General features: G+C 35.2%; 1 protein-coding gene across 1 annotated transcript in view; it reads left to right on the top strand.

Annotated features, from left to right (window-relative positions):
* The window catches only part of LOC108577530, a 35,406-nt gene that overhangs the window by 8,006 nt on the left and 12,044 nt on the right, over positions 1–15,356 (top strand). The window contains exon 3 of the mRNA XM_017940709.1: positions 11,169–11,329. Within this exon, the coding sequence (XP_017796198.1) occupies positions 11,169–11,329 (161 nt within the window). The remainder of the gene's footprint in view (positions 1–11,168; positions 11,330–15,356) is intronic.

Raw genomic sequence — 15,356 nt, 5'->3', positions numbered from 1 at the left:
TATACAGTTATTTAATTGCCTATCGTCTCGCTCGTGTGTCCCAGATAAAAGATTGCTTTCGTGTGTTTCGTTGACCTTTCCGCCAATTTATTTTTTGGGGATTGCCTTCGAAGCTCACGCGAGTGTCAGTTAGACGTTGCTGCTGCGAGAAGAACTCCTGTTTCTCCTTTTCTTCGTCTATCTTTTACCTCCTGAAGAGGGATTAGAGTTATCAACAAGTGACTCGTGGCCGAAGCGTTCAACTCGAAGCGAGAGATCTTGCGATATTTTGCGGGACCCCGTTCTTTAAATCGGTACCACGGTATACATGCATATTTGATGATCGCGGAAGTTGGAAGAGAGGAAACGTTGCTTTATGTCGTAATCCAGCTTATTCGTGCGAATTTGCCGAGGAAACGAAGTTTTAGGTCGATTATTTAATAGGTACTTATTAACCCCTTGACGTATGATTTCTTTTCCTACATCTAAGCGTCAGACATTTACTGTTTTGGTACTGTATTAAGTAAGAAAAGCTGGTTAATTCAATTTTTTTGAATCTTCAGTTTTATAAATTAAAATTAACTTTTATTACCGATATAACTGTTTCCATCAGATCTTGACCAAAATCTACGACACGAGTCTGACTCGTTATTATGCGGCAAGGGATTAAATGATTGGTGTAATATTATTGTTTGCAATACGTAATATTTGTTCTTATTTGGTTTACACATATTATGTATATTTTTGTCTTATATCTATGTGTATTAAAAAATTCAAATTTCCATTACTGTTTATGTGCATTTTTTAATTTTCGCTTGTAATGATTAGTAATTAGTCGAGTTCGAAAGTAATACATTTTCATAGCGTGGTGTAAAAGAATATGCAGTATGTAAAGTCATTCAGCTGTAATAACATAAATTCTTTTCTACGAGGAAATCTTTATTTATTAGCATAGTAGCATAATTTTATTTTACCACATACAGGGTGTTACGTTTAAACGAAAACGGTGGAACGTCTCACGAGAAATTGAAGCTCCCAGGAAAATGTAGCTACAAGAGTTGTTAATATTTCGTTGTTAAAATTGTTACTGTTTGGGGCACATTATGTGGTGTAAATAATTTCTGCGTGGGTGAAGTAGTGGGGGAGATATCAAAGTTGGGTTAATTTTTTTAAATGGAATTTCAGGATCATGCTGTGATACATGATTAAATTCAAGAATTTGACTTTAGAGAATTACATCATTAAATTAAATTGAGATGACCTCCATTTTCTAATTTCTCCCCTGAAATACAATAATTGCCTTACGAAGCATTTTTCTGCATTTTTACAGAAAACTAAATATTTAAGGGTGGCAGAGTTAGGTTAGGTTAGAGTTAGGACACCCTGTATATTTTATACAAACTTTACGGCAGAGGCTATCGTTTCGTTTCAGAGTATATTATTATATCTGATAAAATTCAAATCGTGCAATTCTTCGCCTCTCCGCATTTCAAAATATACAGCACGCTCCTCATCTCGATTCAATATGGAGACGTGAGAAAAATCGTAGGATAAACTCTAACAGTCGTTTTATTATGGGTATACACACTGTCGTTCAAAAGTTTGGAGCACTATTCGGATAAAAGCGTGCAGTAGCTTTATCAGAAATATTGTACTTATACGTTAAAAGTAAGATCGAAATTGAAATTGTAATCCTATTGAGCTCTTGTAGGACGAATTGGACAGGAATATAAACAAGTACCTAACATGTAAAATAGATCTGTGTAAATATTGATACGAAGCCTGGAGCAATATTAAACCGGAAACAATTGAAAAATTAATTGAAGAATGACAAAATTACGTGAAAAATACTTCCTAGTTACGATCCTGTCAAGGAACGAGTGATTTTGTTGCCGATCCCCCAAAGAAAGCACAAACATTCATTCGTTGAATGCAAAAATACTTTCCTAAATTTGCATTGTTTTTCTAAAAAATAACTGCAACATAATTATAAATTTTACTTTCAATTGTGATTAAGTACAGTTTCGTTACTATAGCAGAATAGTATTTTCTATAAAATATTTATTTACTTAAGAGAAACTTCATTTTGAAATCATAACGTGCTCCAAACTTTCGAACGGTATTGTACGTGCTTATTTTTCGGATTACTGTATAGACTTTTATTGCTGCGTTTACGATGTTCTGTCAAACACGCCGAGAAAATCATTCGGATATCTCACAGCACATTCTCTATGTATATGTTCATTATATTTCGATGTACATAGTGCACGTATATCGTCTTATAGAACGAGGTGTATTGATTTTAAATTGAGTTCGACCAGAGAACTTCGGTGACCTGAAAATTTGACTGTTTTCGAAGATGGCTAACTTGTGATATCGAGTGATTCTAATTTGTGGTACCTTTTTCCACTTCAAAGAACGCAATTAGAATACAACGAAGAGTAACAGCTTTGTCGTTTTCATTATTTTAAAAGGCAGGAATTATACAACGTTGTTTAATATCCTTTGCGAAGGTAAACGCAACGACAAAGGTGATAAAAATGTGGTGCAAAATTTATATTTTTCATTTTTCGTGTGATAACTTGTTGCAATGTAGTACAATTAAATTGAGATACAGTTAGATTTGCTGAGAGAAAAATTGCAAAATACTTCTCCGAAGAAATATACGAATCGTGTCGTAGTAACGTATTTTAGAAGAAATTCTTTTGAAATCACATTCCAATCTCAAGTTTCGAAATCTAATGTAGATATTTACAAGCCTCTACGGTATTTGAGATCTTTGGTCAAACAATACTATTTTCAGCAGTTAAAAGGAATAACATATTTACAGAGGAATTTAACTTTGATACAAGAGAAAGTTTTTTAGATAAATTCGGGTTAACCCCTTAACATATGATTTCTTTTCTGACGATGCATCTAAGCGTCAGTCATTCAGTGTTTTGGTACTGTATCAGGTAACGAAAGTTAAGCTGTTACAGATTAATTACATTTAGTAATTCTCAGTGTTACGAATTAAATCGAAAGTTAGGATTGCAATTAATTTTTGTTATTAATATAACCATTTTTGTCATATCTTGAGTAAAATTCCTGTCACGAGTCTGGCTCGTTTTTATAGGTTAAGGGGTTAATCACCTAAATAATTTTGTCAAAAATTTTATCTATATAATGCAATTATTACAAACTGGCTGTTTTAAATTTGAAACGTTAAAGAAGAGTTTATACATAAATTGCACAACTCTCGAATTCGTATCAGTTAATTATAAACCGAACTAAACATCAAATAATATGAATCATTTTATCGCTTTTAGGGATACAAAAAAAAAAGGTAGAGAAGTTCATTAAAATTCAAAATATACGTTTGGAAAACATTCGTTGCCCCTTATAGCGGTAAAATTTGAATAGATTTCCCATAAAGTAACTCGGAAACTGCATATTTCGAAACTGTGTCGTTCATTATCAATTCCATGGAAGAAATACGATGAAATGACCACAGAATCTCTCCACTATTGGATTATTAGTGTCATTTCTTATCTTTAGTTCGATGAAATGCTACACTGTGTTCAGCAACGTATGTAGAGTAAATTAGGGAGTGACGGACCACTTTTCCTGAATGCACAATTTCGTTTAGTGGCCTAAGTCGTATATTTGTCCTTTCGAGATATTTGGAACTTTCTCTTTGGGAATTTTCACTGTGTAATCAAATATTTCACAGAATTTCTCTTATAACATAACATTTTTGCTCCTATAATACAACTATTTTCTATGAAATATCGGTGCAACACAAAATAAGTGACAAATTCAGTTTTTTTTAGATTTTTCACTTAAACCACTTTCGTAATCACCAGCACAGCCGAATAAAAGCAGAGGGTTTTTCTTATGATGTAATATATTAAATGAACTTACAGTAACAGTGTTCAATAACACAGAAATTCTGATGCTTTTTTCAAAAATGAGCAAAAAATTATAACAACAGTCCAATAACTCCATACACTGTGGGTTAGTTGCACCAAAACTTACAGAAAACGCAAAAGACATTTCAAATTCGATGCTATGCACTAAAATTTAACGAAACATGTGTCCATGTTTACATATCGCAAGGACGAAATTGTAAGCAAGAAATTTTCACATCCAAGTTGAATTAACTTCATGAAAAATTTACATTTTGTGTAAATGCAACGCAGTTAGATAAACTTCTGACAATACAACATATAGAACTGAAGTATGGACAATGCTCGTGAAATCTAACAGGTGTTTCAAAATTTACGTAGGTGGTTCATTCCACACGTAGGATCCATCACTTCCCGATATACCTTGTACAATGTTTTCCAGAACACTTTCTGAAATAACGACTGCTCGGTCGTTAGCAAGTTAAATCTTCCGCTTTTTAAATTCACTACTCATTCCTTAGCGTTCTAAGGAATCGCTAATCCCCAAATTGATTGTAGCAACTACCCAGTCGTTGGTAAGTTAAATTTCCAGGACACTGTTTAGACCGTTCTTTTTAACGTCAGAAACAATTTGAAGATACGTATCGGTGATATTCCCCGTTTTCATATCTACTATAACAGAGCTGCTTAACTTCCTGCTCACGAGCAAATTTCCCCTCCCGAGGTTCCCTCACTATGCGACTGAGATGGTCTCGCTCGAGTTGCAGCGCGGCGGGAGGACGCGAGAAGGAGTCCTGCCACCACAACTCCAGCGACTACCGTTTGTTTATGTTACACATTCTGCGTGTTCGTACCAAAAAACTATCCCCGGAGTTGCGGTGGGAGGACTCCTCGCGTCCTCAACTCGAGCGAGACCATCTCAGTCGCATAGTGGAGGAACCTCGGGAGGGGAAATTTGCTCGTGAGCAAGAAGTTAAGCAGCTCTGTACTATAGTTTCAACCTTTTAGATACGGTACGCCACTATAGTGGCGTTCCGTAAAAATAGAGGGTCTCAGCGGAACGCCACTATAGTGGCGTACCGTTCCAATTGATGCCATCCGCGGAAGCCACTACGCTGGCGTAAAAATAGAGGGTCTCAGCGGAACGCCACTATAGTGGCGTACCGTTCCAATTGATGCCATCCGCGGAAGCCACTACACTGGCGTAAAAATAGAGGGTCTCAGCGGAACGCTACTATAGTGGCGTACGGTTCCAATTGATGCCATCCGCGGAAGCCACTACACTGGCGTAAAAATAGAGGGTCTCAGCGGAACGCCACTATAGTGGCTTTCGTGGATAGCACCAATTTGGACGATACGACACTATAGTGACTTTCGTGAATATCATGATTTTGAACGGTATTATACGTTTTTTGCTTCATTTCGCATTTGTTTCGCCTAAACCACATTTCCTGGCAATATCGAAGCTGTTAGTGACTTTCGTGAATATCATGATTTTGAACGGTATTATACGTTTTTTGCTTCATTTCGCATTTATTTCGCCTAAACCACATTTCCTGGCAATATCGAAGCTGTCGTTGAAGAGTACACTTGTCAGAGAATCGTCATGAACGGTTTTTGTGCCATCCGCGGCCAGGCGCACCGTCCCAGGGGTACCCACTTGCGGACGAGCGCGCCGTACCTAAAAGGTTAAAGATATACAGGGAAACAGGGCAACATTTATCTTCATTCAATGGCTGTTTTCACCCGGAAGTACCGGAAAAGGACCTGCCCCCTACAAACCTGCAATTTTTCAAACAAATCGGAATTTTCAGGTTACCGAAGTTCCCCTGATATAATTTTTTCAATCCGTATTGATCTTTTCTACAAATTCTTACGAGTCGCCACTGGTTCTTAAAAACAATCTTAATCCTGGAAGGCGATCTTTCATAAGAATCACTTAATCTGAGAATAATTTCATAATTTTTTAAGTTCTTGAAACAAAGAAAAGAGGAGAAAATAAAAAAAAAAAAGGACGAGAAGAGGAGGGAAAAATGAAATAAAAGGGTACGAATAAATGGCAAGGTCAGGTCTTAAAGACCAAACGAGACACCGCTCCGTAAATTTTTAAGGTTGTCCACCGGCTTGTTTTCTGAGCGAAAGAGGGAGAAAACGTCCACGTGGAACTGTTAACAGTTTCCGTTGCAGGAAGCTGAATAGAGCTGCCGCGACTCTAAAACGACCGCTGAATGGCTGAATGAGAACTCATTATCGGAGCTTGAGGCTGCTTACACATGGCTGCTGTCACATTGCGATTTATAATCTCCTGCAAAAATAGTTTACAGTCAGTTTAATTTCTATAGTAATTTACAGTTAGCGGGTTTTGCACCGCCAAGTTACTCCAGTGAATTTCCTTTAATTGTACGAACTTACATAGGCACGTTAACCCTTACGTCGGTAACCATAATTTTCGTCTACTTTATCGTCCAATTTCAGTAGTTTTCTGATAGCAAAAGTCTAAACTTGAAGCAAACACGGATATGAAATGTGGCAAATAATAACGATCTGGCCGGATATTCGAATCTTTTATTTTACTTTCCAATTTTTCGCTCAATTTAATAAATATTTTATTTTTCAGAATGTATAGTAGCGATCAAAATATATTTTTGTGATTTTCGTTTATTTTACTTTAAAAGTATACGTACATATAAATATTTATAGATTGATCAATGAAATATTAAATAAATTAAATTATTTACTATTGGCAAAATTTTATACTAATTTCAAAAATACAATGTGAAGCATACTTTGTAATTCATCTATTTACCATCTGTTGATATAAATTTACTTTGTTCTGACATGTTTTAATATTAAAAAATTCTAAGTTAATCTAACTTTTTTAATATTTTGATGGAAATTTCTTCTGCTCGTAAAATGTGTAAAGCGTTCTTTGATCAAAAGTTTAATCACCAATTCTGGGGGTCAGCAAATGTGTCTTATAGCGTTTTATTCATAACTTTATTATTAGAGACAGATTTTTAATAAAAGTTGCTAATTTCGACGTTTTCGACACTCGAATGAATTTTCATCATCATACACATTATTGTAATTATTTTTTAAACATATTTTTTATTTTATTCAGAACTTGCTGAATAAATTTCTTGCTTGCACAAAAAGCTACTTCTACTGTTCAAAATTTATAAATGTTCAAAAATGATAAATAAATGTTCGTTTTGCGGTCTCCTAGGTGAAATGTTATCTTCAAAAATGTGCAAAAAATATCATTGGCAGTTTTCTTTACAATATATCTACTTTCAGCATGCGATTTATTTGCATATTCACGCGGCAATGAGCCAATAAATATCGTTGCGCCGTCTCACAATCAGATAGAACCACGTCCCTCGTGTATGCAAGTTTATTTAAACGAAGCTTGCAATTAAACCCGATACCCTTTGAAAAATCGTCCAATTGCATTGTTCATTAACGCCTTTAACGGCCTGTTCTAGGCTCGTAATTATGGTTACCAAACGTCCCGGTATCCTGGTCGGTTTATAAATACGTTCCGATTTTCTGATTTTTGAAAAAAAAAAAAAAAAAATTACTTTATATGCGTTTGTATATTTATGGAGTTAATCGCATTGCCTCCTGAAGCAAAATTATGAATATTAAGTATTAAGCTTTTTGATTTTTGAAAAAAAATTGCTTAGTTCAATTGTTATAAGCGTTTTAATAAAATAAACAAAATTACGAATATCAAGCATCGATATAAATATAAGCAAGCAAATTAAGCTAAAATTATTAGTACTAAGCTTAATTATTGAAAACATTTATTTTAAATAAAAAAAAACATAAGCACCAATCAAGTGCTTCGGCGCTAAAATTAAAAAAAGAATTCAGAGTCAAGTTGACCACTTTGACCCGCGAACGGCTTGTAATACGGTGCAAAACTTTGCCGAAGAAATGTCGTTTAGATCGTCTAATGGTTTTTGTACGAACGTAACGGGTGTCCTGATATTTATGAGCGATAGCGTAAGTAGCAAAGTAGAAATGACGTATATTCTTCACGCGTCGTTACCGGTGTACTCACGTATGAATACGTTTGAAGAAGTGTTTGATACGTGTTGTTCAATTTCCGGGTTCAACCACTGATCTCAGCCCGGTTTCGGCGCCATCGCTGCTTTTTTTCTTTTCAGCATTAATCTATGTCCTTGGAACACGTACTATCGTGCCGCGCATCATAATTCACCGTGTAGCGTTGTCATAGTTTCCCAGATGTAGGAGTCACAGCAGCTTCTTTTTCCCGTTATCGTAGCCAGAACGACATGAAAATACCAGAGTACGCATTCGTACGCTGTCAAATGGAGAAGAAACTTGTACAGGGTCAATCACCGTTTTCAACGTTTCGTGAAGTACAGGATCCGGTAAAAACGTCTGACTGCTTTTGAAACGAATACACTCGGTTCTTTCAATTTATATTTTTTCGTTGAAAACAGGCGTGTTTGTCATTTGGAGATGTGAAAGAACAGACGTAAGTGGATAAGAATTAGGTTTGAAAAACGACGTCGTCGAAACGGTGTTCGTAGAATTTAAACGAGGATTTGTGATGTAAAGGTGAGGATAACTGGGATAGGGATTGTTATTTGTTATTAACTCTGCGATATAATGCAGTGCGTTGAAGTTAAAAAAATTGCAACAGGGAGATGAACAAGATAAGTGTAATAATAAATTTAGGGAACGTAGTGTTAGTATGTTGCTAGCGAGATGCTAGTGGAATATAGTTGATTTTAATAGAATTTAGTAGATTTTAGTAGGTTGTGGTAGACTTTGGTGGATTTCAGCAAAGCTCTGTAGATTGCAATAGATTTCAATAGAATTTAACAGATTTCAGTAGACGCTTGTAAAATTCGGTAGATTTCAGTAAATATGAGTAGATTTTGGTGAAATTCAGTACAATTTAATAGATTTCTGCGGATTTACGTAAATAGGTTTCAAAAGATTTCAACAGATATTAGTAAAACAGTAGATTTCAATAGATTTCAGTCTGATTCAATAGATTTCAGTATGCTTTACATTCAGCAAGTGTCCCAATACTTATGAACACGAGTGTAGGTATAATACGTATTAAAAGAAATTAAAGCTTTAAGTTGAATTAGACAGAAATTGAAAAATATAAAAAATTACAAAAATTCGTATCATTACATATGTACTTACGTAGGTGAGTATGAATTTGCCTCAGAAAGACTCTTGTCGTTTGCGCATCTTTAGCCCTTTGCGGACGAAGGACTACGCGTAATTAGGTCACTACTTCAATTTTTTTTATAAAACTGAATCATTTGAAACTTACATTTTCCTCAAATACACCTACGTACACGAGTTCATCAATTGCTAACTATTTTTATTACTTAAAAAACTGTGAGTTTGTAGGTTGCGCTCGTAATGTTTTGTGAACGCATATACCGAGAACGCTATAACCGGGTTATTTATCAATCACAATAAACGAATCGAATTATCAAACTAAGAAAACATTAAAAAATTTCTTTTACATTTTTACTATTCAATTGTCTATAGATTTTCCGTTTATCCGTCGTTCCGAAAAGTTTCGAAAGTAATACGGTACAAACGATCACGTGTCGTTTGGAAAAGGGGTTTCAGGTGTGCGGGCGCAAATCTACGAACATGTACTCCTTCGTTCGACCGTTATTGTCCCCTGAATTTCCGTCGATTAATCGACCGGAGAATTCGGCGATTCACGCGTCACGAAAACGATTCGAAAACGGCACAAATGGTAATAAAAGAATCGTTATCAACGCATCGTATCGGAACATGTTCCGACCATCCGAACGCATTCGAATTCATTATTCCCCCGGCCGCGCAACACGCTGAATAACGGATCAATATTTTCGAACCGATGTTCACGGAGCAGAAGAAATACTTTATTTCACCGTTCTGTTGTTTGCATAGAAATAGAGCACGGTGCACCGTGCACATTTTGGTGTTCGATCAGTTACACCTTCCCGTTCTTTTCTTTATCACATGTCGTTCCAGGGCCGGCGTTAGGATGCTCGGTGCCCTAGAATTGTAACTCGTGATTCACGCAAAAAGGCTCAGAACACCAAAAATGTGTTTATGAAAAATATAACTTGGGATTAAACTTCGTTTCTGAACACCATTCTTTTAACTTCTTTTTTGCATTTTCTGATAGCGCTCGATGAATTTGAGGTTAAGAATCCATTGGTTCGAAAGTTATGCGTTTTTAAAGTTTAGCGCTTTTTTAGTCAATTTTCTTATTTATTTAAACACATGCCACAATTTCTACAATTGCAATTTTTGAAATTTGTAGCTAATATTATAAATTTTTATTTACAAATCGAAAAATTTTGTTACCTCAGACGTTTCGATCCTTGTCAAAAATGGGGATGACGAGAGGTTTCGCGATTAGTGAATAACTCCTACATTTTGCAACATTTTTATTTTGCAAAGATAGAAAAAAGTTGAACGTTACATTTATTTCCTCGAAAAAATTGAAACTTTTCATTCAGTAGTTATCAATAAAAAAAATTCCCAAATTTTGCCAAATTGTTATTTACTTAAACACATATCGTGCTCATCATATTATTATCGACATATCAATCGATTTGTCAAATAACATTTTGGATAAAGATTACCGGAAAAATATATAACCTAACCAATACTATATACTTGTATTTTTCTATTTCCATGAAAAGTATTCAGTTACGCTCATAGTATTAACAAAGACGAATGATCTCTCTAACACGCATAAAACGAAGAAAGCCATACAACAGGCTGAAAGTATCGAACTTTAAAAACGCGCAACTTTTGAACCAATGGATTTCTAACCTCAAAACTGTTATATTTCGTCTCTATTAGAATCAGACTTAGTATGATAGGTGCGAAGTGTGGATTAAGTTCAGAGATTGTAAACCTAGTCTATGCCTTGGCCTTGAGGCTGGAATTAATAAATAAATGGTGCCCAGAAACGAAATTTAGCCTATCTCGACTTCTCAAAAGCCCCGTTTAACAAAAGTGAAAAAAAATGTTCCTTCCGCATCTGGGATGCCTCACACAAAAAAGCACAAAACACCACTCACGATGTTTCCAAACAATATACCTCGACTTCTAAAAAAAAAACACAAAATTCTCGTTTAGCGTCCGCGGTGCCCCTGTCATTGGCGCCCTTGGCATCGAGCGCCCCTTAGCGTGTTCCGCCGGCCCTGTATCGTTTATTTCCACCTAAACTTTTTCGTATATTTTGTTCTCCGGTTTTCTTGTCTTTTTTTTCCCCTCTTTTCTTTCTGTCACAAGTCACAGCAAGTTGCGAGAAGGAGGTGCAAAATAACCTGACTTACGTGATCAGCCCTGGTTTCCCCAACCTCATTGACTGGCCCATGAACTGTTCAGTGGTTGTGCGGAAGATCGATAGGCAGGTCAGCCAGCTAAGGATCGATTTCGTCCACTTCAACATAGTAAGCCATGCAGCGCTGTCATTCCTTGCTCCACTAACAGCATATTAACCCCTGGAATACTATTTGTAAGTTTACCCGACACGCTTTTTCGTCATACCTACCCCCTCCCTGTCTCCACACCTTGCGTTCCATACACTGCTTCACGCTGATTCAACAAACGAAAAGCGAGGTTATACAGGGTGTCCCGTGAACCGTGGACAACCGCCTGTGATATGATTCTACGTGCAACAACGTGTCGAAAACAAAGAATAACATTTTTTCGTTCGGGGCTCCATTTTCGAGAAAATCCTGGAAAACTTTGGACGTTCCTGCCAGCGAAAAATTTTAACAAGCTATGTTTCTATACCTTCCAAAGAGTATGAAATGCGTAATTATTCATCCGGGAGGCGGCGGGGAAGTTATAAAAATACGCGCAAAATGCTCCAAATGTGTAAATCGTTTTTCATATTTAAAAAGCGGATAAATACTGAATGATCGTATCAACAGTAAGACAGTAAGTCTGACAAACCGCCAATTCAGGTCGCTACCCTGTTTATAATTGCAAGTAAAAACCAAAACAAAGTGTACATCGAGATGCGTACTGGATAAATTTTCGAATTGGATTTTCTCGAAAACGAAGCCTCGGGGGGAAAAATTTTATTCTTTTTTTAAAAATTTACTTGGTACGCGTGCACCCAACCGCGTGTCGACTTTGCGCATCTCCCTACACACTTCTATTTTGGTTTGCACTTGCAATTATAATCACGGCAGTGACCTGAATTTGGCGATTTATCAGTCTTACTGTCCCATTGTTGGCGTAATCGTTTTTCAATATGGCAAATTATCCTTACACTTGGAGCACAAATTTTCGAATTGGATTTTCTCGAAAACGGAGCGTCGGAGGAAAAAATGTTATTCCTTCTCTTCGACTCATTTTTTCGTGTAGAATCACTGTTTAGTCGATTGTTCAGGGTTCACGGGACACCGTGTATATAGGGGACACACAGCAAGACTTCCACGATGGCGTGTGTAAATGTGGACCCTTAATTGCGAACGCAAGCAAGGGTTCAGTAACCCGAATACGTTTCTCTTGTTCTGACAGTGTCCTTTAGTCGATATTTATGTGAGCCTCGAGGGGATGAGACACGCTTGTAAAATTCAGCAGCGTTGACGTGTAAGATTACCATGTTTTAAATTAACCGGGGGGGACTCCCTCGTGGCAAGAAGAGGAAAGGGAGAGAAGAAGAAAGGGATGAATTTTTAAAGCTTTGCCTCGGTTAGCGGTGAAACAGTTTCGGACGCTCATTCGACTTTATGCTTTATTTGTTGGATGAAACGCGAAGCATTTTATACTACTGACGACTGTAATCGTGTTTTTTTTTTTTTTGGAGTACTTTTGACGGCGAGAGCTTATTTTGTGCAAGTCGAATGTGATTTTATGGTCATTTTTAGAAGGGAAGAACGAATTTTGGGGTGTTTTATTTGGTATTTTTGTAGTTTTATCCGATGATGACTATCTTGGGTGCAAGCAAAGTGCATTAATGCATTGTAGATAAAGTGACTAAATTTTCTGAAGACGAATTCAGTACATTTTTATTAAATGAAAAAAGAGAGAAGTAAAATTACATTTTAATTTAATTATTATGTTTAACGAATTAGAAAAAAATAAACAAATTAGATTCTCTACATTTCTGTCATTAAATATGATTGCTTAATACTCAAACAATGGTTACACATATTTATTTGAGAAGAAATCGCCTTCAATAATTCTTCATAAAGCTGACCACAGTTTATATTAATATTACACTTTGTAATTGGTATATGTATCTCAGAAAATTTTACTTATTATTGAAAACACTTTTTCAACTGTCGCATTTGTACCAGGGGTACATAAAAGATATTCAATTACCTTAATTGTATAAATTTTTTTCGTACATTTAGAGTTGTTTTTCCTAAAATCGATACAGCATTCGGAACAAAATTTAAATCAGTACAGAGTCTTCAAAATCAGTACTGCACTGAATAAATGAGTAGGTCTGGCCACTTTAATTATAGATTTACAGGCGAAGTCGACGCGGAATTATTGAATAAAATGGCAAATTTAATTTCCAAGCAATCGTTCCTATTCAAATTTGTACAATTTACATGGATTATTTGCATTTGAGATTCAGAAGGGGTTTTATTTTCAAATTTAGAAGATATTTTATATTTTATTTTCCAACTCAGAAAAAATGGGAAAAATAAAATTATGGTTAAAAACGATACAACTTTGCATAATGTTACGCGAACGTTACAGCGTGGTACTGAAGGTTAATGACATTTTCATAACTTCACTGTACACCGTCGCAGCGACTCGTGGAATAAATTCACTATACTTTCTTTTCAACCCGTGTTACAACGAGGGTATTGTACCTTTTTACATAAAAGTCGGTGCAACTATAGAAAATTTCAGAAGTAGTTGTATTAAACATTTCATTAATAACAATTTTAAGATCACGTGCAATTAGAAGAGAGATTAATGTGATTCTACATGTGAAAATAAACCGGAAATAAAGAATAAAATTTGTTCCTTTGAAGCTTCGTTTTCGAGAAAATCGAATTTAACCCTAGTTGGGTCAAAAAAGACCCAAAGACCCCTTACGCGTAACAATTCTTGTTTGAACCTAGACAATAAATTTTTGATATAATATTAAGGGAACATAAACTGGATAACAGTAAAAATTATTAAAAAGAAAATAAGAAGGTGATGGGTCGAAAAAGACCCGAGGATCGTACTACGGTTAAATATTACTCTTCGTAGAAATTTGCGTAAACGTAAATCACGCGCTCAGAGTTGAAAAGAAAGTAGAACCTTTTATGGTAGTTCAATTTACTTGGAAACTAGTTTTGCACACTATTCGTACACTTAACAGCATAATTGATCGTCATTTAACCGTAATCTGTGCGTAACTGCAAATTTACATAGTAAAATTATATTTTTTCAAAATGAAATTGGTTCGTTGCTTCCTGGCAATTCTTAAAGGTAGGATGAGTTTTCAATAAAAAGTTTCCAGCTGCCATTTTCGTTAATATACATAACGGCCACGCATTGGATCTCGTTTTATTCGTTGAACTGAATGACCCATTAACAGAGGTCACTCCCGAGAAACAGTGGAATTTTTATTTTTCGAGTTCGATTTTATTCTCCGAAAATACACGAAATACAATTTTTCACTATTTGGGCGGTAATCCCTGTAGTCAAAATATTGCCAAAATTTGATTTTGAATATTTCATCTGCAATCTATATTAATTTAGATTATTCTTTTTTCGTATTTATGTGCAACTCGTTAAAATTATTTGAAGGAGGGTAATTTGACGTTTCGTTTTGTTATATTTAGAAAAAAATATTAGATTTATATCGAATAAAACTAGACATTAATTTATGGATTTAAATGAAATAATTACACACTTTTTACCAAGTTTGTAAATTATAATAAGCCTTACTGATACTTACTCTACAGGGTGTCTCATTTTAATCTCCCCAAGTAAATATTATATCTCGAAAAATATGAAAAATATGAAAAAATGTTTCAAAGAAAAGTTGTAGAATATTAAGGAGGATAGATTATGGTGTCATTTATTCGATCTTGTGATAACATTGAAAACTCTTGCAGAGATCAACTTCGAATTTTTAAATTGGAACCTATATTTCAGCTGTGCATAGAATATTTCATTAATTTTTGTTATAAAATTTTGTTAACACGCATTCAACTTTAATTTAGAAACACACACGCATCTTAAAATTTACTTTTTATGCACACCGCGAATTTTTTAAAAATTCATAATTATAATAGCTGTAATTTGGCGTGGCAGAATTAATGACACAGTGTTAAGACTTTATTTTTATGACGGCACTGTAAATGGAAATGGATATTTAGACATTTTATCGCATGCACTCATTGCATTACAAAATTCCAGACTGAATCATTTTTTTCAAGATTTTTATCATTTTGTAACGACTATTTAGGTTTGATTTATATTGCTTTACATTGCTAATACGTACGAACT

Source organism: Habropoda laboriosa, unplaced genomic scaffold (genome assembly GCF_001263275.1).
Source record: "Habropoda laboriosa isolate 0110345459 unplaced genomic scaffold, ASM126327v1 scaffold806, whole genome shotgun sequence".
NCBI lineage: Eukaryota > Metazoa > Arthropoda > Insecta > Hymenoptera > Apidae > Habropoda > Habropoda laboriosa.
Note: the sequence above shows the minus strand (reverse complement) of the source record. Positions and strands in the feature narration are given on the sequence as shown.